This window comes from Betta splendens, chromosome 16 (genome assembly GCF_900634795.4).
Source record: "Betta splendens chromosome 16, fBetSpl5.4, whole genome shotgun sequence".
NCBI lineage: Eukaryota > Metazoa > Chordata > Actinopteri > Anabantiformes > Osphronemidae > Betta > Betta splendens.
The window spans coordinates 18,485,441-18,506,223 of record NC_040896.2 but is presented as its reverse complement, the minus strand read 5'-3'; the positions used below and the strand labels follow the sequence as shown (position 1 = coordinate 18,506,223).

General features: G+C 42.1%; 2 protein-coding genes and 1 long non-coding RNA gene across 18 annotated transcripts; all 3 read right to left on the bottom strand.

Annotated features, from left to right (window-relative positions):
• Positions 1 to 3,707: 3,707 nt before the first annotated feature.
• On the bottom strand, positions 3,708 to 12,370 carry LOC114842595 (fucolectin-1-like). 16 transcript variants are annotated; one of them, XM_041067678.2, is made up of 6 exons: positions 11,697 to 12,355; positions 11,333 to 11,372; positions 11,186 to 11,236; positions 10,345 to 10,630; positions 4,330 to 4,475; positions 3,708 to 4,115 (listed from the first exon to the last, which is right to left on the bottom strand). In XM_041067678.2, exons 3-6 carry the CDS (start codon positions 11,217 to 11,219, stop codon positions 3,775 to 3,777), a joined length of 807 nt encoding a protein of 268 aa, XP_040923612.1. In that variant the 5' UTR covers positions 11,220 to 11,236; positions 11,333 to 11,372; positions 11,697 to 12,355; the 3' UTR covers positions 3,708 to 3,774. The 16 variants fall into 16 exon arrangements, 12 of the variants coding, with proteins under 12 accessions (XP_040923612.1, XP_040923606.1, XP_040923605.1 ...); XM_041067672.2 differs by lacking the exons at positions 10,345 to 10,630; positions 11,186 to 11,236; positions 11,333 to 11,372; positions 11,697 to 12,355 and adding exons at positions 4,565 to 4,850; positions 5,431 to 5,481; positions 5,569 to 5,657; positions 5,948 to 6,095; XM_041067671.2 differs by lacking the exons at positions 10,345 to 10,630; positions 11,186 to 11,236; positions 11,333 to 11,372; positions 11,697 to 12,355 and adding exons at positions 4,565 to 4,850; positions 5,431 to 5,481; positions 5,578 to 5,657; positions 5,948 to 6,095.
• LOC114842600 (uncharacterized) lies at positions 7,071 to 7,743 on the bottom strand. The gene is made up of 3 exons (XR_003783465.3): positions 7,635 to 7,743; positions 7,415 to 7,547; positions 7,071 to 7,334 (listed from the first exon to the last, which is right to left on the bottom strand). It is a non-coding gene; the product is annotated as an uncharacterized LOC114842600 (long non-coding RNA).
• Positions 12,371 to 18,714: 6,344 nt separating the features above from the next.
• LOC129602911 (macrophage mannose receptor 1-like) lies at positions 18,715 to 19,660 on the bottom strand. Its single transcript, XM_029128255.3, has 2 exons — positions 19,459 to 19,660; positions 18,715 to 19,243 (listed from the first exon to the last, which is right to left on the bottom strand). The coding sequence occupies exons 1-2, from the start codon at positions 19,538 to 19,540 to the stop codon at positions 18,903 to 18,905; spliced, it is 423 nt and encodes a 140-aa protein (XP_028984088.1). The 5' UTR covers positions 19,541 to 19,660; the 3' UTR covers positions 18,715 to 18,902.
• Positions 19,661 to 20,783: the final 1,123 nt, after the last annotated feature.

Here is a 20,783-nt window from a genome sequence, read left to right as displayed (position 1 = left end):
CTAGCACCCTGTTTAGGCTGGGAGAACGATTCTGGTGGCCGACGATGAAAAGGGACGTCCAGGAATACGTCGCAGCATGTCCCACGTGTGCCATGGGCAAAGCGTCGCACCAGCGACCGGCCGGCCTGCTGCATCCCCTGCCGGTACCGCACCGACCATGGTCGCACATAGCCCTAGACTTTGTCACCGGTCTACCACCCTCCCAGGGGAAGACAGTCGTTATGACGGTGGTAGATCGCTTCTCCAGGTTAGCTCACTTCATCTCGTTGCCCAAGTTGCCGTCAGCCAAGGCTACGGCCCAAGCCATGCTGGAACATGTATTTAGGCTCCATGGCTTTCCTATTGACATTGTTTCGGACCGAGGGCCCCAATTCGTCTCGCGATTTTGGCGAGAGTTCTGTACTCTCCTAGGGGCAGAGGTTAGTTTATCGTCGGGGTACCACCCAGAGTCCAATGGACAGGCCGAACGGGCCAATCAGCAGCTGGAGGTGGGATTGCGGCTCCTAGCCTCCAGAAACCCGGGGTCATGGGCCAGCAAACTCGTATGGGTGGAGTTTGCCCATAACACATTGCCTTGCGCCTCCACCGGACTAACCCCGTTTCAGTGTGCCTATGGGTTCCAGCCACCATTGTTTCCGGCCTTGGAGGAGGAGGTCCACGTCCCGTCGGCACACGCTCTGGTTCGGCGCTGCCGCCTCACGTGGTTGCGGGCACGGCGCACCATGCTGCAGGCACGGGACCAATACAAGCGGGCGGCCGACCGTAAGCGGACACCGGGCCCGGAGTACAAGGTGGGCGACCAGGTCTGGTTATCCACCAGGGACCTCAGGTTACAGGCCCAGACCCGTAAGTTAACCCCTAAATTCATTGGTCCATACACAATATCACGCATCATTAACCCTGTTTCTGTGAGGCTCTCATTGCCCAGGACGATGAAGATACACTCCACCTTTCACATCAGCCGTCTCAAGCCCTATAGATCATGTCCCATGATCCCTCCTCATCAACCGCCTCCTCCTCCTCGGATCCTGGACGGAGGTCCTGCCTACACGATCCGGGACCTCCGCGACTGCAGACGCCGGGGTCGGGGCTTCCAGTATCTGGTCGACTGGGAGGGCTACGGGCCGGATGAACGTTCTTGGGTGCCGGCCCGGGACATATTGGACAAGTCCCTCATCAGGGACTTTCATGCAGCACATCCTGAGGCCCCGTCCCCGGACGGGATGGGGCAACGCGACCGAGGCTCAGCAGACGAGGAGGACCCCGGCGCTGGTCCCTCCTCCTGATGTCCTCCCTCCGCCCACCCTGCTTCGTCATCCGGCCGAGGGGGGGAGTTCGAGCCCTCCTCCTACTACCTCCCTCCACCCGCCCTGGGCGGAGGGGGGAGGGGCTCGTTGGCGCCGTGGAAGACGCCATAGGGGGGGGGGGTACTGTCATGATTCATGTCATCTGTCACATCCTGTTTTATTTTGTTAACTTCCTGTCACTCTCCGGTTCCCAGTATCCACACCTGTTACCAATCAGTAATCAGTACCTGTATATAGCCTCCACCTCTCACAGACCCCAGTTGCCAGATTGTTAGTTTCCGTACTCTTTCCAACATCTCTTGTTTAGCCACTCGTGCTTTGACCCTGATCGCCTTGACCCTTGCTCCTTGCCTGAACCCTGTGTATCCCGCTACCTGTGAGAGAACCGTGCCTGATAATCTGACCGTGAGTTTGTCTTACCCTTGCCTGTACTTTTGCCGAGACTGCTTGTGTACCGAACCCTGCCTGGACATTGAATCAGAGATTGCCTGCTCCCTTGTGTACTGCTTCATTGAACGCCTTGTGTATGACCTGGACCGTCTGACCCTGCTTTGTCTAATAAACCTGTGTCTAATCACCATCGTGCTTCTGCGCCGTGCATGTGGGTCCGACACCTGCCCAAGTCTGACAGTTTACACTACCAAGATCATATGTGATGCTGCACATTATCACAAACGTGGAGGCCAAGCCCGTAGATGCCTTGAAGGCACATTCTTTAAAAACGACGATGAAGCATATCAAGATGCCTGGAAAGACTTGACCAGCGGTACGGTCAGCCATTTGTCATTCAAAGGGCATTTAGAGAAAAATTAACTAGCTGGCCAAAACTACAACCCAAGGATGCAGAAGGTCTCAGAAACTTTGCAGATTTTTTAAATGCCTGCTTACAAGCCATGCCTCATGTTAAAGGTCTTCACATATTAAATGACTGTGAAGAAAACCATAAACTGACTCAGAAGTTACCTGCCAGAAGAATCGTCAGGTTACAAAGGCCCTACTGGAAGGTATGGGGTGCCAAATGTAAAAGGAGCACCTATAACTAGTTTTCTCACATTTAACTAAATGACACAACATGTTTTCTCACATTTAGTTAAATGTGCAAAAGTCTAAATGTAAATGTTAAATGTAAATGTTAAATGTAAATGTTAAATGTAAATGTTAAATGTTATCTCCCCCAACGGGAGGGAGTCGGAGCTGGCGGCCATGATGGCTTCGACTTCAGGCTTCTCTCCAGTATTTTCGTGCACCGATCCAGAGTCAGATGTGGGCGGAGCTATGCGTGTTTGAGTTCGCGTCTCTGATCTGAGACCAGCGCTGTTTGAGGGTAGGGATGGAGTCTACTTGCCCATTCATGAATATTCAGTTTTACAGTTTAAACATTTAACATTTACATTTAACAATTACATTTAACATTTAACATTTACATTTAACATTTAACATTTAGATTTAACATTTAACATTTATATTTAAAATTTAACATTTAGATTTAATATTTAACATTTACATTTATATTTAACATTTACATTTAGACTTTTGCACATTTAACTAAATGTGTCATTTAGTTAAATGTGAGAAAACTAGTTATAGGTGCTACTTTTACATTTGGCACCCCATAGGAAGGAAAGGATTTTCCAGGTTTCAGTGCCTTTGCCACGTTTGTGTCAACAGAAGCAGAGATTGCCTGCAACCCAATCACCTCTACGCACTACGTTCACCAGAACCTCGTAGTGACAAGGGCAATGTAAAGGAATTTAAAAGAAACAAAGCTAGTGTCTTCAGTACCCAAGGTTCCTCTGATTGTGACGAGCAAGCAGCACTCACCTCAAATGTAAAATCATTGTGCAGCCGCTCAGCTGCAAACTGCACCAGCGCACGCTGGAGGTCCTGGCCAGATGAAGCCAACAGGACAACATCTTTTGCAAAAGCAGGGATGCTATCCTGTGGTCCCCAAACCAGACCCCCTCCGGCCCCTGGCTGCGCCTAGAAATTCTGCGGCAGCCCTGCCGAAGTCCAACGTGCACCGGGAACAGGTCTGACTTATTGATGGCAATGCGAACCAAGCTCCTGCTCTGGTTGTACAGAGACCCTTAGCAAAGAGCCCTGGACTCCATACTCCAGGAGCACCCCCCACAGGATGTCACGAGGGACGAGCGTTCCACGACCAGGCCGAAAACCACATTGTTCCTCCTGTATCCGAGGTTCGACTGTCGGACGAATATTTAATATAAAAACTGGATAATTTTTCCTAAACTCTGCTATTGTAGGATGAATCCAGGGTGGTGACGTCATAGAGAATTAGGGAGTGGTGGACAGATTTGTGGACTGGTTTGGACAGAACCACCTAAAGTGAACATCAGCAAAACTAAGGAGCTGTGATAGACTTTAGAAAAGACTAAAAAAGACAAACAAAATCAATGTATTTGAACAGTCACACCATCAACACTAGTACTATAGACAGTGATTTCTCTTATATGATACACATGAAATTGAATGTTTCATTGTCAGGTTTGCTGTACCAGGAATGGTTGTCTTTTTTCATGGCAACACTCATGTCACACTCATTTTTTCTTTTTTCATTTGGATCCCAGTTTTTGTACTGTAGAGGATGACCACCCACCCAGAACCAGAACCCTAAGGTGCAGGTGTAGTGAAGGCCCAGCCACACAAAGGGACTGTTGGAGTTCTGTAGCTCCAACTCAGCCCAGGCCTGGGTCTCATTGTCATGGATATAAGCCAGGTCCATGTTGTGGTCTCTGCAGTAGATCAGTGAATCTAACCATGTCCTGTTCTCTGGAATCAGCATCAAACCTGCAAATGAAACAAATGCCCAAGTAAAACAAACTGAAACACTTTCATTATTTTTTCCATTGTTCCAATAAAGGAAAAGGAATATTTAAATGACAACATCTCAATATAAAACTATGTTGTCTTGACCTTTAACAAACCTGTTACACCATTAACACGTGAGGTACTGGAACAATATTATTATATACTGAAGCACTGGTATAAATTAAATATGTACCTTTCCTTATTCCGTAGATCTGCACCTCACACAGAATAAGAATGTTTGTCTGTAAATATATGGTAACATAGCGTCCCCAAATTGATCCACCGTCACACTGAAAAGTGTTGTTTTGGTTCAATGTGAAGTTTGTGATGGTTTTACACCTAAAAAAGAGTGTGTAAAAAAGTGTTACTAAAATAGTAAAGATCAGTAAAGACGGAAGCAGATTCAAATCAACACAATGCTTAATTACACGTTGCCAGTGGTGTTCGTCTTCTCAGATGAGTTCCCAATGACGATCTGAGCTCCCTTCATAATAATGTTACTTTGATTAATGTTGTAGATCATGATATTATAAATCTCATACAGGCACAGCAGGTCAGCGCTCCACCAGTTGCTGTTGTTCCCATTTGTATCAGCACATTGTGTCCAGATCCCATCAACGGCTCTTTCAGAAGAATAAGCAACAGAACCATCTTTCCAGGTTGAAGACTGAGACGTTCGCCCGACTTTTATCAGGTTCTGTGTGTTTGACACAACTGTAGAAGACAAGGAAGGTCACTTCAAAGTACTGGTCCAGCCACAGGAGCAGAGGACATCATGAGATATCGACTGGAGTCATGTCACAGCTACCGGCAGCTTTGACATCACTGCTAGAAACATCCATCCACCCATTTTCTCCCGTTTAGTCCCATGCAGGGTTGCGGGTGGTGCTGCAGCCTATCCCAGCTGTCTATGGGTGAGAGGTGGGGTTCACCCTGGACAGGTCACCAGCCCATCGCAGGGCAACACACACAGACAGACAACCATTCACACCCACAGGCAATTTAGAGTGACCAAAGGACCTAAGGCGAGTTTTTGGATGGAAACATGGGGAGAACACGCAAACTACACAAAGAAAGGCACCCGGTCCACCCCGGGAATCGAACCTTTTCGATATAAGGCGACAGTGCCCACTGCACCACCGTGCTAGGAACAGAACACTTCAACACTATACAACAACGTTGAATTTATTTGTTTACAGCCAATTAAAGTATTTATTACATTACTGAGGAGTCACATTTTGTATAATAATAATAAGAATAAGAATAAGAAGAAAAGTCCCAGTGAGATACTTACTGATCAGAGACATAAACAAGAGACTCCACATCATCCTGACTGCTTCTCCTTCTGTTTAGGTCAAATGTTAAAGTCACATCACACAAATAGATGTGAAGAATTCCACAGACATCTATGAAGAAGAATAAACGTACTGACCTCACTCACCTTGTCAACTGCTCTAAGGCTTATCTCAATATGACGCCCTCTGAAAGCAAGTACTGTGTGTTTGTGTCAATGTCATGTTCCTCATTTGTTGCAAAATGGAGAAAAAAAACTCAAATCCAAACATCATCTCTGTGTTATTTGGTTGCCAAATCTGCTCCAGGCTGATTTTTATCATTAACTTGCAAATGTTTCTGCATCATGTGAAATTTTATCTCCACTTTTTTCCTCAAGTTCTTTATCATGAATATTAGAATTGATGTCAACATTTATTCAGTGCAATAAATTCACATGACATACCATATTATAAACTCTAGTCATTTTACATTGTGACATAGGAAAATCTGAGGAAAAATTAGTCAACCTCACTTACCTTGTAGCCTGTTTTCATTCGTTACCAGCATTGATCAACACCAGAACTAGAAAAACAACCAGTTCAACTTAGATTCAACATTTTATCTCACCCACGAGTCTCATGATCATTATTCACCCAGTCTCTGTTATGCTCTACTTCCAGTTCCTGTTTTACTTTACTTTACTACTAGACTTCCTGCTCCACTCATGTCACACCTGTTTTCCATGATAACTCCGGTTCATCACGCACACCTGTCAGCAATCATGTAATCAACCACCAAATTATTTTTTATAAGTTTCCATATCACATTTATTCAATGCAACAAAAGTGCATTTGAATGATCAATGTTTAATTCTTTTTCATAGCTTTGTAAATCAGGCAAAGAAGAAGAATAAGTATTGCAGCTATTTCATTTCATCCCATTTGACTATTTCAACAAGTGTTCATGATTGACTAAGCATAAAATTCATCAATATATTTATTGTATTATCTCTCTTCTAAAAATCGAATTTTTGCAACTGTTCTGGTGAGACACTGTTCCTTAACCATTCCTCAAGTGAAAGATAATGGAGATGCTTTTCTCCTTCAACAGCACTGTTGGTTAAAACAACAACACACGTATGGCTCCAGAACTTTGAGTGCGACATCAAAAGACAATGGAGACACTTAGTTTGACACTCATTTAAAACTCTCCTCTTGTTATCAGTAACCAGACTCCTAGACTGTCCCGGAACTCCTCAATTCTCACTCACAAGCTATCATTGAATAGTAGCTGTAGTTTGAATCTTTTTACATCAGTCTGGAATTTTATTATAATCCTGTTTTGCATTTGCATTTCAATTTATTAATATATTTCTGAAATTATTTTCTATAGGTTTCAAAGTGGCTACAGACATATCAGGTTTATTCATTGCAGTAGAAAAGTGCATATTAATGATCAATGTTTATCAGGTGTAAACCATGTCTGCTGGAAGCAAAAGGCCTGACGATGATGTAAACCAGGCCTCCACATGTGATCCTACTGTTGTGGAGTGGAGGTTTGTCCCACCTGCTGGTTGAAAGAGTAAATAATTGGCTCCCTGGAAGGCGGGCTGGGCTGGTGCTCTTATAACACATATAACATATCTAACCATTGGAAAACCATTCTAGTCTATTCTGTTACTCATCACCAGTATTGTGTTTGAACTGAAGCTATAGTCTCACACTCTTAAATTTCTTAATGATGGAAACCTGTCCACGTCTACACAGGAGGCAGCGGGCCTTCTCCACTGCTTCCTGCTATGAGACAAACCAAGTCTCCAGTTTCAAATCTTAAGTCTGAATATTAGACGTGAGTCTAAACTCCATCGCCATCGCTGAGAAAAAGGTTCAAGACTTAAACCCTCTCCAGGTCTTCTGACATCACCTGGAAGATTGAAGACAAAGACTCTAACTGAGGCTCCCTCCACACAGCATGTACACACAAAACCAGGAGTGTGTCCTCACCTCAGCGAGAGCCTGCAGAGTTGCTTCTTTGGGACTGAGTCGCTGTAACGCCTCATCTGTTGAATGTAGTGCATTTTCACTGCGCTGTAGCACAAAGGACGACTGCTGCTGCTGAAGGATCCTCAACAGGAGTCTGAGAGAGATGGAAGGAACAAGACACTATGAGGTCTGCACTTGGTGAAGAGCCTGCTGATCGTCTGATGACAGTCACACACTGCACCTCGTCCTGATGAAACATATGCAAGCTTTCAGCCAGTCTGTCTTGTCCTCAGCCTCTCTTAAGTTCAGACTGTGTAGGCAAATCAAGTTGCCTGAATAATTTGCTTTTAGGAAATAAAATGATATGAAAAATTAAGCTGTGATTTTGTTGTTCTCCAGCTGCTGTAGACACAGGTTTAACCATTGCCAGGGGTTAATAGGCAAAAGGCTACACAGCTGCTCCAGAGACGACATCTTTGATGCTGTGGCTCCAAAATGATCATAGATGCTCCTTTGCTGCAGTTGGGTATTTGCTTCCTGCCACATTGTCACATGGTCAAGGTAATCAGTAGGAGCTGGGTCTGGAGGGGTGGAAAACCAGCATGACAGCAGCTATTGCTGGAATCGGTTTGTCCAGTCTAGCTCTTGCCTTTAGCCATAGTCCTGCCGTTGTTTATCTTCAATTAGTTACGTGTTTTTGGGAGATTTTAGTTGTTCAGAGTTTTCCTATTTGCCTGGTTAATCTGCTTTGTTATTTTGCCCTTTGGTTTTGGTGTTAATCTTCATCAACTTGTTTGGATGTCATGGTGTAGAAGTTCTTTTGTTCGTCCATTGTTTTAGCTGGGATTAAAGAGACTGTTTACTTTTATTGTGGTTCACTGTGGCTCTGACTCGGTTCCATTTACCCTAAATGTCTTGCCTCAGAAAACGCAGTCATCAAAGGTGCTGCCAAATATTTCCATCCTGACGCCTGACAACGTTTAACGTTTCATTTTTATTACGCGTATAAAGTAAAAAGCAAACTGCAGCCACACACTAATTAAAACGTAATCCTTCAGTGTAAAGTGACTGTCTGACACAATGTCCAGTAGCGATGGTTCAACGGCAGATGTTTGAAGCAGGGAAAAGCGTCTTTACAGATTTACAAGGCGTAGTCTGTTTACTTGTGTTGTAGTGTCTAGAAGGAAATAAGGACTGAATAAATCTACTGTTAATTGCTACAATCTTTTGTTAATAAAATGTTGAACCTCGAAATTCTGTATTTGGAGTCTTTTTGGGTTTAACAAGTTGTGTTTATAAAAAAAATGTAAATGTAAAAAATATTTTTAAAAATGTCAATATTTCGTGAAATTAGCAAAGAAATACCATTAACAGGGTTCAATCTCGCTGCCACAGTAGCAAAATGAACCCAAAGCCATTGCTTTTATCACCAGACCAAGTAGATGACACTGTCATTAAATGTAGATGTCTTAAAAAAGCCGTTACATTTAATGTAACAGCAAGACACAGTGGCCACAAGTTGATCTGGTTTCCACTGTTCACAAAGAGCGTCCTTCCATATCTACGACATGAACAATGATCGATCCATGTCAGATCAGATGCCGTAACTAAGAGCAACCAGTGTGGCATTCAGAGGTCGGTCACCAGTTAAACTAGAAACGAGTCAAACTTGATGCCCTTCCTGATGCAACCCCTCTGACTGAATGGAATAGAGAGAATAAGTAGTTCTGTAAGTGGTATTATGATAATCATTTATTTTCCAGCTGTACGCATCTATCAATCTAAGCATTCAAAAGAAATAGCAGGCAGCAAATGCAATTGGGATTAAAATATACATTAAACATACAAATATAAGTGTTTAATGTGAGCAAACGTGCACAGAATATATTGTAAATGTCATACAAACATGAGACAAAGCAGTAAATAGAAAAAATGTAAAATAAAAGTTGGATAATTTTTCCTAATCTCTGCTACTGTAGGATGAATCCAGAGTGGTGACGTCACAGAGAATCAGGGAGTGGTGGACAGATTTGTGGACTGGTTTGGACAGAACCACCTCCAAGTGAACATCAGTAAAACTAAGGAGCTGTAATAGACTTTAGGAAAGACTAAAAAAGACAATGTTGTATTGTTGTAACAGTCACACCATAGACACCTGTACAATAGACAGTGATTTCTCTTATATGATACATATGAAATTAAACTCTTCACTGTCAGGTTTGCTGTACCAGTAATGGCTGTCTTTATTTATGGCAACACTCATGTGACATGTATCTTTTCTGTTTTGATTTGGATCCCAGTTTTCGTACTGTACAGGATGATCATCTACCCAAACCCATGACCCCAGTGTGTAGGTGTAGTGAAGGCCCAGCCACACAAAGGGACTGTTGGAGTTCTGTAGCTCCAACTCAGCCTAGGCCTGGGTCTCATTGTCATGGATATAAGCCAGGTCCATGTTGTGGTCTCTGCAGTAGATCAGTGAATCTAACCATGTCCTGTTCTCTGGAATCAGCATCAAACCTGCAAATGAAACAAATGCCCAAGTAAAACAAACTGAAACACTTTCATTATTTTTTCCATTGTTCCAATAAAGGAAAAGGAATATTTAAATGACAACATCTCAATATAAAACTATGTTGTCTTGACCTTTAACAAACCTGTTACACCATTAACACGTGAGGTACTGGAACAATATTATTATATACTGAAGCACTGGTATAAATTAAATATGTACCTTTCCTTATTCCGTAGATCTGCACCTCACACAGAATAAGAATGCGTGTCTGTAAATATATGGTAACATAGCGTCCCCACATTGATCCACCGTCACACTGAAAAGTGTTGTTTTTGTTCAATGTGAAGTTTGTGATGGTTTTACACCTAAAAAAGAGAACTGTGGGTAAAATACTGTACAGTACAGCTTGATGATTTAAACGAACATGACTTTTTACAGGTTGCTGGTGCTAATCGTCTTCTCAGATGAGTTCCCGATGACGATCTGAGCTCCCTCCATTTTAATGTTACTTTGATTAATGATGTAGATCATGATATTATAAATCTCATACAGGCCCAGCAGGTCAGCGCTCCACCAGCTGTTGTTCCTTGCATTTGTATCAGTACATTGTGCCCAGTTCCCAACAACGGCTCTTTCAGAAGAGTAAGTAACAGAACCATATGTAAAGGTTGAAGACTGAGATGTTTTCTCGACTTTTATCAGGTTCTGTGTGTTTGACACAACTGTAGAGGACAAGTAAAGTCATTCAAAGTACTGGTCCAGCCACAGGAGCAGAGGACATCATGAGATATCGACTGGAGTCATGTCACAGCCACTGGCAGCTTTGACATCACTGCTAGAAACATCCATCCACCCATTTTCTCCCGTTTAGTCCCATTTGGGGTCGCGGGTGGTGCTGCAGCCTATCCCAGCTCTCTATGGGTGAGAGGTGGGGTTCACCCTGGACAGGTCACCAGTCCATCGCAGGGCAACACACAGACAGACAACCATTCACACCTATGGGCAATTTAGAGTGACCAGAGAACCTAAGGCGTGTTTTTGGATCGAACAAGGGGAGAACACGCAAACTACACAAAGAAAAGCACCCGGTCCACTCCGGGAATCGAACCATCTCGCTATGAGGCGACAGTTCTACCCACAGCACCACCGTGTTAGGAACAAAACATTTAATTCGTTTGTTTACAGCCAATTAACAACTAAGCATTTATTACATTACTGAGGAGTCACATTTTGTATAATATTAATAAAAAGAAGAAAAGTCCCAGTGAGATACTTACTGATCAGAGACATGAACAAGAGACTCCACATCATCCTGACTGTTTCTCCTTCTGTTTAGGTCAAATGTTAAATTCACATCACACACATAAATGTGAAGAATTCCACAGGCATCTTTGAGGAAGAATGAACGTACTGACTTCACTCACCTTGTCAACTGCTCTAAGGCTTATCTCAATATGACGCCCTCTGAAAGCAAGTACTGTGTGTTTGTGTCAATGTCATGTACCTCATTTGTTGCAAAATGAAAAATAGAAAAACTCAAATCCAAACATCATATCTGTGTTATTTGGTTGCCAAATCTGCTTCAGGCTGATTTTTATCATTAACTTGCAAATGTTTCTGCATCATGTGAATATTTGCTTAGTACAGTGCTAAGTCTTTATCATGAATATTAGTATTGATGTCAACATTTATTCAGTGCAATAAATTCACATGACATATTATAAACTCCAGTTATTTTACATTGTGACAAAGAAAAAAACTGAGGAAAAATTAGTCAACCTCACTCACCTTGTAGCCTGTTTTCATTAGTTACCAGCATTGATCAACATCAGATCTAGAAAAACAACCAGTTCAACTTAGATTTAACATTTTATCTCACCCACGCGTCTTATGATCATGATTCACCCAGTCTCTGTCATGTTCTAGTTCCAGTTCCTGTTTTACTTTGAAGGACTTCCTGCTCCACTCATGTCACACCTGTTTTCCATGCTTTCCCAAGTTCATCACGCACACCTGTCAGCAATCATGTAATGAACCACCAGTATTTAGACACCACCTCACACACCAGTCAGACACCAGATTGTCGTGTGTATTCACCACGTTCCAGCATTCTCGTATAGTCGATCGTGTCCTTGATCTTGTTTTGGAGCCTGACTCCTGCCTGCTCCTTGCCTGTACCTTCAGTGTGGAAACGCTGGTAACGTACCTGACCGTCTGACCAAGAGAAAGCCTGCTCCCTACCTGTACCTCTGCCGTGTTTAGCTCTTAACGAGCCCTTCCTGTCCCCGGACTTGATTCTGCCTGCTCCTTCTGTACTTACCATAGATCACCTGTGTATGACCCGGCCTGCCTTTGACTACGATTGTGGAATAAAGACTGTTAATCTACAAACTTACCAACGTGTCCGCACTGTGCATGTGGGTCTGACCGCTACGCAAACCTGACAGTCTCACTCACAAACTATCATTCAACTACAAAATACTAATAACAGACAGTACCAAAAGTAATAGAGTAACAAGACTGTTATTTTTACTGTTTGAGTTTTTTAAAATCAGTTTTTAATTATATCATATATGTTTTGCATTTCGTGGCTTGTGCTAAAATATTGTGTTGTACAAAAGAATGATAATCAGCAATGCAACTATTTGATTTCAACAAAAGTGCATCAATGTTTATTAGGTGTCTGTCACTCCAAATTCTTTTTCATAGCTTTGTAAATCAGGCAAAGAAGAAGAATAAGTATTGCAGCTATTTCATTTCATCCCATTTGACTTTTTCAAATGTTCATGATTGACTAAGCATAAAATTCATCAATATATATAGAAAAGAGAGTTAATACAATAGTATTATCTCTTTTCTAAAAATCGAATTTTTGCAACAAAACCTTACACAAAAGCTCCATTTGAATCACCCTTTCATATCACCAGCAACACTGATGAACTTTATATGAAACACTCCAGTCTTTGTGTTTCCATTTTTAATTCTGATTTGCTCAGACGTCTTAAAAGTAACATTTCTGCAGTAATCAAACAATAGTTTTTTTTACACACAAACAAATAATTCTTATAGAAATGTATCAACAAAATGTCGTCACGGTCTTGGCATCTGGGTAAATTTGGCCTTGTGTGTTGAATCCACCTCAGTGTCTCCTGCCTCTTCCACTGCTTGCAGGAAAGTGCAGGTGTGTAGTATGTTTGCTGATCATATACTGCCTCAGTTGCATTTATAAAGGGGCTGTGAGGGGGCAGGTATAAACTGTGAACTGGTTCTGGTTGTTGAATCAATGCTGGACCAGAGCTGCACTGGTCTGTGCTGCACAGCTGCATGTGGTGCATCTAGCGATCATCTGTCCAGTGTTGTGGGGACCTAGTGTGGCATGGTGGCGCACGACTCCTTGGACACTAATTGCAGCACACAAGGTGATATTTCCCCCACGCTGGACAGGGACATTCACCACAACCTTTGTCCAACTATGATACGTCCTCGACATCTGGTTTTGGCCAGATTGAAGCCTGCTTCATCTATGTAGATGAACCTTTGGCAGTTCAGCACCATCAAAATCCAGAACTGCCTGTAAAAACTGAGTAGTGGTAGAGTATTAGTACTTTAGTAGTACTTTTTTTTGTTTGCAATACATACCTGCTCATAATCATGGCGCAGATCCTTGATTCTGCCACTGTTCCTCTCAAATGGAACCCTGTACAGCTGCTTCATCTGAAGTGATGTTTCTGGTGGATGCGACTTATTGCTGAATGTATTTCCATCTGCAATTATGCGTTGTTGCAACTCACAAAGTCGAATTGTGTTATTTTGTCCTCCACTTCAGTAATGGCCAGCTCTTGTAAAGTGAAGAGACGCTGCCTTCCACCTTAAGGAGGTCGTCCAACCATTCTGTGGAAAATCTCACAAGATGTCATTGGTCGTGTTCTTTATCACATATGTACTTTGTACACAGCACTTTCCATCTTTGTATGGTACAGTTACTGTAATATTGTATGATACCAAATCATGTGACACATAGAGTATAAACTTGCAGATATACTTGTTGTCCAGTCTAAATGTCCTTATTATCAATGCTACTGTGTACTGACTGAGGTTAGCGTGGACTCTTTGCCCATGATTTATCACATGATCCACCAGAGAAGCAATGATTTCATCTGATACATGTCTCATACTGGTCCTCATCCATGTCCTCGTCCTCCTCTCACTCTGACTCTCATTGTCTCCATGTTTGCATAGTTCTCCACACGTCTGACCTGGAGTCTGTTTGTAGCGCTGAGGCTCAGACTGTTTGATGTTGTGTTTATTGTGCAGGTGTTTTCTGGTGTGTGTGTGTGTGTGTGTGTGTGTTTGTGTGAGTGACTACAGTTGCCAGATGAGCACTGCTTTTTGAACAGAGTGTTTTCTCAGTGATAACAGTTGATTTTGGTTTTGAACAAAGTGTTTAATTACAAAATGTGTCGTGTTTTGCAATGAGTATGTTACAGAATTGAGACCTAAGTGCAAGCTTGAAAATGCGTTAAACTGTAGTTACACTGTGTTTACAGCATTTATTGTGGACGAGTGTCAAACAGTACATTGACATACAGTTCATACTGGTCTTACTGGGAGAAGGGAGAAGAAAACGCGTCAATTGTGATGGAAATTTTATATTATCTCTTAATGCTGATCATTTTCATTATTAATGTCTTAATAATCATCTGATTGTTTCTGATTCATGTTCATATTTTTATATGAATATTATATTTTTATATTCTTATATTGGACAGGAGGTGATGTTAACTCTTGTATTAAAACATTGTGTTCTGGTGAGACACTGTTTCTTAACCATTCCTCAAGTGAAAGTTAAGGGAGATGCTTTTCTCCTTCAACAGCATTGTTGGTTAAAACAACAACACACGTATGGTTCCAGAACTCAGACACTTAGTTTGACACTCATTTAAAACTCTCCTCTTGTTGTCAGTAACCAGACTGTCAGGAACGCTCGGATGAGGACCCAAATGCACAGCGTACACAGGTTGACGGTGATTAAAAGGTGGTTTATTCCGGTTAGGCAGAGACGACGTCAGGGACAGGCAAGGTTCATACACAAGAGAGATACAATACCCGAATCATCGAGCGTCAGATCGTGGTCAGGCAGGCAAGGTCGGTAACAGGCGGGTACAACACCAGGGCAGACAGAACAGACAGGGATAAGGCAGGCTCAGAGTCAACAGTCCAGAAAAAGGTACGTAAAACACGGCCGGATAGGATCAAGGAAACTGGGAGCTATGACGGGTACACACAAACAACGATCTGGCCGGGAACTGAGGACACAGGTGGTGGTTAAATACAACGTGACTTGATTACTGATACTAAACAGGTGTGTGTAATGAAGACCGGTACTGACAGGGAACAGCTGTGACAACGGGTAAACAGGAAGTAAAGCAGGAACAGAAACAGAAACCGGGAGTGCTACAAAATAAAACCGGAAATGGAAACTGGAACCAAAATAAAACAAGGAACAGAGCCAGAACCTGACACAGACTCCTAGACTGTCCTGTAACTCCTTAATTCTCACTAACAAGCTATCATTGAATAGTAGCTGTAGTTTGAATCTTTTTACGTCAGTCCTGAATTTTATTATAATCCTGTTTTGCATTTGCATTTCAATTTATTAATATATTTCTGAAATTATTTTCTACAGGTTTTAAAGTGGCTACAGACATATCAGGTTTATTCATTGCAGTAGAAAAGTGCATATTAATGATCAATGTTTATCAGGTGTAAACCATGTCTGCTGGAAGCAAAAGGCCTGATGATGATGTAAACCAGGCCTCCACATGTGATCCTACTGTTGTGGAGTGGAGGTTTGTCCCACCTGCTGGTTGAGAGAGTAAATAATTGGTTCCCTGGGAGGCGGGCCGGGCTGGTGCTCTTATAACACATATAACATATCTAACCATTGGAAAACCATTCTAGTCTATTCTGTTACTCATCACAAGTATTGAGTGTGAACTGAAGCTATAGTCTCACACTCTTGAATTTCTTAATGATGGAAACCTGTCCACGTCTACACAGGAGGCAGCGGGCCTTCTCCACTGCTTCCTGGTATGAGACAAACCAAGTCTCCAGTTTCAAATCTTCAGTCTCAGCGCGTGAGTCTAAACTCCATCACCATCGCTGAGAAAAAAGGTTCAAGACTTAAACCCTCTCCAGGTCTTCTGACATCACCTGGAAGATTGAAGACAAAGACTCTAGCTGAGGCTCCCTCCACACAGCATGTACACACAAAACCAGGAGTGTGTCCTCACCTCAGTGAGAGCCTGCAGAGTTGCTTCTTTGGGACTGAGTCGCTGTAACGCCTCATCTGTTGAATGTAGGGCATTTTCACTGCGCTGTAGCACAAAGGACGACTGCTGCTGCTGAAGGATCCTCAACAGGAGTCTGAGAGAGATGGAAGGAACAAGACACTATGAGGTCTGCACTTGGTGAAGAGCCTGCTGATCGTCTGATGACAGTCACACACTGCACCTCGTCCTGATGAAACACATGCAAGCTTTCAGCCAGTCTGTCTTGTCCTCAGCCTCTCTTAAGTTCAGACTGTGCAGGCAAATCAAGTTGCCTGAATAATTTGCTTTTAGGAAATAAAATGATATGAAAAATTAAGCTGTGATTTTGTTGTTCTCCAGCTACTGTAGACACAGGTTTAACCATTGCCAGGGGTTAAAAGGCAAAAGGCTACACAGCTGCTCCAGAGACGACATCTTTGATGCTGTGACTCCAAAATGATCAAAGATGCTCCTTTGCTGCAGTTGGGTATTTGCTTCCTGCCACATTGTCACCTGGTCAAGGTAATCAGTAGGAGCTGGGTCTGGAGGGGTGGAAAACCAGCATGACAGCAGCCATTGCTGGTATCGGTTTGTCCAGCCTGGCTCTTGCTTATGCTCCCCTTTAGCCATAGTCCTGCCGTTGTTTATCTTCAATTAGTTACGTGTTTTTGGGAGATTTTAGTTGCTCAGAGTTTTCCTATTTGCCTGGTTAATCTGCTTTGGTTTTTTGCCCTTTAGTTTTGGTGTTAATCATCTATTTGTTTGGATGTCGTGGTGTAGAAGTTCTTATGTTTGTCCATTGTTTTAGCTTGGATTAAAGAGACTATTTAGCTTTATTGTGGCTCTGACTCGGTTCCATTTACCCTCGATGTCTCTCTCCGGAAAACGTCATGATGATCAAGGTGCTGCCGAATATTTCCATCCTGATGCCTGACCACGTTTTAACGTTTCATTTTCATTACGCGCATAAAGTAAAAAGCAAACTGCAGCCACACACTAATTAAAACGTAATCCTTCAGTGTAAAGTGACTGTCTGACACAATGTCCAGTAGCGATGGTTCAACGGCAGATGTTTGAAGCAGGGAAAAGCATCTTTACAGATTTACAAGGCGTAGTCTGTTTACTTGTGTTGTAGTGTCTAGAAGGAAATAAGGACTGAATAAATCTGCTGTTAATTGCTACCATCTTTTGTTAATAAAATGTTGAACCTCGAAATTCTGTATTTGGATTCTTTTTGGGTTTAACAAGTTTCGCTTTTAAAAAAAATCTTAACGTAAAAAATATTTTAAAAAATGTCAGTATTTTGTGACATTAGAAAAGAAAGGGTTCAATCTCACTGCCACAGTAGCAAAATGAACCCAAAGCCATTGCTTTTATCACCAGGCCAAGTAGATGATGCTGTCATTAATTGTAGATGTTTTTAAAAGGTCGTTATATTTAATGTAACAGCAAGACACAGTGGCCACAAGTTGATCTGGTTTCCACTGTTCACAAAGAGCGTCCTTCAATATCTACGACATGAACAATGATCGATCTGTGTCAGATCAGATGCAGTAACAAAGAGCAACCAGTGTGGCATTCAGAGGTCGGTCACCAGTTAAATTAGAAACGAGTCAAACTTGATGCCCTTCCTGATGCAACCCCTCTGACTGAATGGAATAGAGAGAAAAAAAAGTTCCGTAAGTGGTATTATGATTATCATTTATTTTCCAGCTTTTTCAACTTTGTTGATCCCACAGATCTCAAAGAAATAGCAGGCAGCAAATGCAATTGGGATTAAAAAAAACATTAAACATACAAATATAAATGTTTAATCTGAGCAAACGTGCACAGAATATACTGTAAATGTCATACAAACATGTATGCAGTAAATAGAGCAGTAAATAGAAAAAATGTAATATAAAAATTGGATAATTTTTCCTAATCTCTGCTACTGTAGGATGAATCCAGGGTGGTGACTGTGGTGGAAATTTTGCAATAAAGGCAGATGAGAGAGAGTTGTCCTTTTGTGCGATTTATTGAAATAATAAAGAAAATAACAAGTAATGAGGAAAGCAAATAAAAAGCCAGCTGGGGAGATCAGAACATACACCACGGAGGTATAATGCAAAGATCACCCCGTTCTGAGGTTGTCTCTGCCTTTTAACCTCTCTCCCGGGACCTGGTGGAATCTTCCTATCACACTGTGGGTGAAGATGTTTACATTACACAGGGAATACACAAGGTCTACAGCCTTGGGTCTGGTGGGGCATCAGATAGAAAGGAGCCAGAGACCAGGGGCAAAAGGCAGACACAAGCCATAAACAATCGGTCAGTCAAACACAACATTAGATGTCAGCACTTAATGTGCGACAGAACCTTGAGAGGAAGATAGATTGTTTGTCTAATAATGTTCAGTTCTGGGTCTAATCAACAAGTACAGAATGCATGGTAATTGTACAGAGTCAGAAATGAACACAAGAGCATTAAAGTACAATTTTTCCACTACATGACGTCACAGAGAATCAGGGAGTGGTGGACAGATTTGTGGACTGGTTTGGACAGAACCACCTCCAAGTGAACATCAGCAAAACTAAGGAGCTGTGATAGACTTTAGGAAAGACTAAAAAAGACAATGTTAAACAAAATCAATGTATTCGGACAGTCACACCATCGACACCAGTACAATAGACAGTGATTTCTCTTATATGATACACATGAAATTGAATGTTTCATTGTCAGGTTTGCTGTACCAGGAATGGTTGTCTTTATTTATGGCAACACTCATGTCACACTCATTTGCCCCTTTTTCATTTGGATCCCAGTTTTTGTACTGTAGAGGATGATCACCCACCCAGAACCAGAACCCTAAAGTGCAGGTGTAGTGAAGGCCCAGCCACACAAAGGGACTGGTGGAGTTCTGTAGCTCCAACTCAGCCCAGACCTGGGTCTCATTGTCATGGATATAAGCCAGGTCCATGTTGTGGTCTCTGCAGTAGATCAGTGAATCTAACCATGTCCTGTTCTCTGGAATCAGCATCAAACCTGTAACTTAAAGAAAAAATGTCCAAGTGAAACAAACTGAAACACTTTCATTATTTTTTCCATTGTTCCAATAAAGGAAAGAGAATATTTTAATGACAACATCTCAATATAAAACTGTGTTGTCTTGACCTTTAACAAACCTGTTACACCATTAACACGAGGTACTGGAACAATATTATTCTATACTGAAGTACTGGTATAAATTAAATATGTACCTTTCCTTATTCCATAGATCTGCACCTCACACAGAATAAGAATGTTTGTCTGTAAATATATGGTAACGTAGCGTCCCCACATTGATCCACTGTCACACTGAAAAGTGTTGTTTTGGTTCAATTTGAAGTTTGTGATGGTTTTACACCTAAAAAACAGAACTGTGGGTAAAATACTGTACAGTACAGCCTGATGATTTAAAGGAACATGACTGTTAATTACAGGTTGCTGGTGCTGATCATCTTCTCAGATGAGTTCCCGATGACGATCTGAGCTCCCTCCATATTAATGTTATTTTGATCAATGTTGTAGATCATGATATTATAAATCTCATACAGTCCCAGCAGGTCAGCGCTCCACCAGTTGCTGTTGCTCCCATTTGTATCAGCACATTGTGTCCAGATCCCATCAACGGCTCTTTCAGAAGAGTAAGTAATACCATCTTTCCAGGTTGAAGACTGAGACGTTTTCCTGACTTTTATCAGGTTCTGTGTGTTTGACACAACTGTAGAGGACAGGGAAAGTCACTTTAAAGTACTGGTCCAGCCACAGGAGCAGAGGACATCATGAGATATCGACTGGAGTCATGTCACAGCTACCGGCAGCTTTGACATCACTGCTAGAAACATCCATCCACCCATTTCGTCCCGTTTAGTCCCATTTGGGGTCGCAGGTGGTGCTGGAGCCTATCCCAGCTTTCTGTGGGTGAGAGGTGGGGTTCACCCTGGACAGGTCACCAGCCCATCGCAGGGCAACACACACAGACAGACAAGCATTCACACCTATGGGCAATTTAGAGGCACCCAGTCCACCCCGGGAATCAAACCTTCTCGCTATGAGGCGACAGTGCTACTCACTGCACCACCGTGTTAGGAACAGAACACTTCAATACTATACAATAATATTTACAGTAATTCATTTGTTTACAACCAATTAACAACTAATCATTTATTACATTACTGAGGAGTCACATTTTGTATAAGAATAATAATAAAAAGAAGAGATACTTACTGATCAGAGACATGAACAAGAGACTCCACATGATCCTGACTGTTTCTCCTTCTGTTTAGGTCAAATGTTAAATTCACATCACACACGTAGATGTGAAGAATTCCACAGACATTTATGAGGAAGAATGAACGTACTGACCTCACTCACCTTGTCAGTTGCTTCAATGCTTATGTCGGTATGAAGTCATGAAGCCACTACCTTGTATGTTTGTTCCAAAACAAAAGAAATGCAAACCCTCTCTGTGTTATTTGGTAGCCAAATCTGCTTCAGACTGATTTTTATCAATACTTTTGTTATGAAGCAAATGCAAATGTTT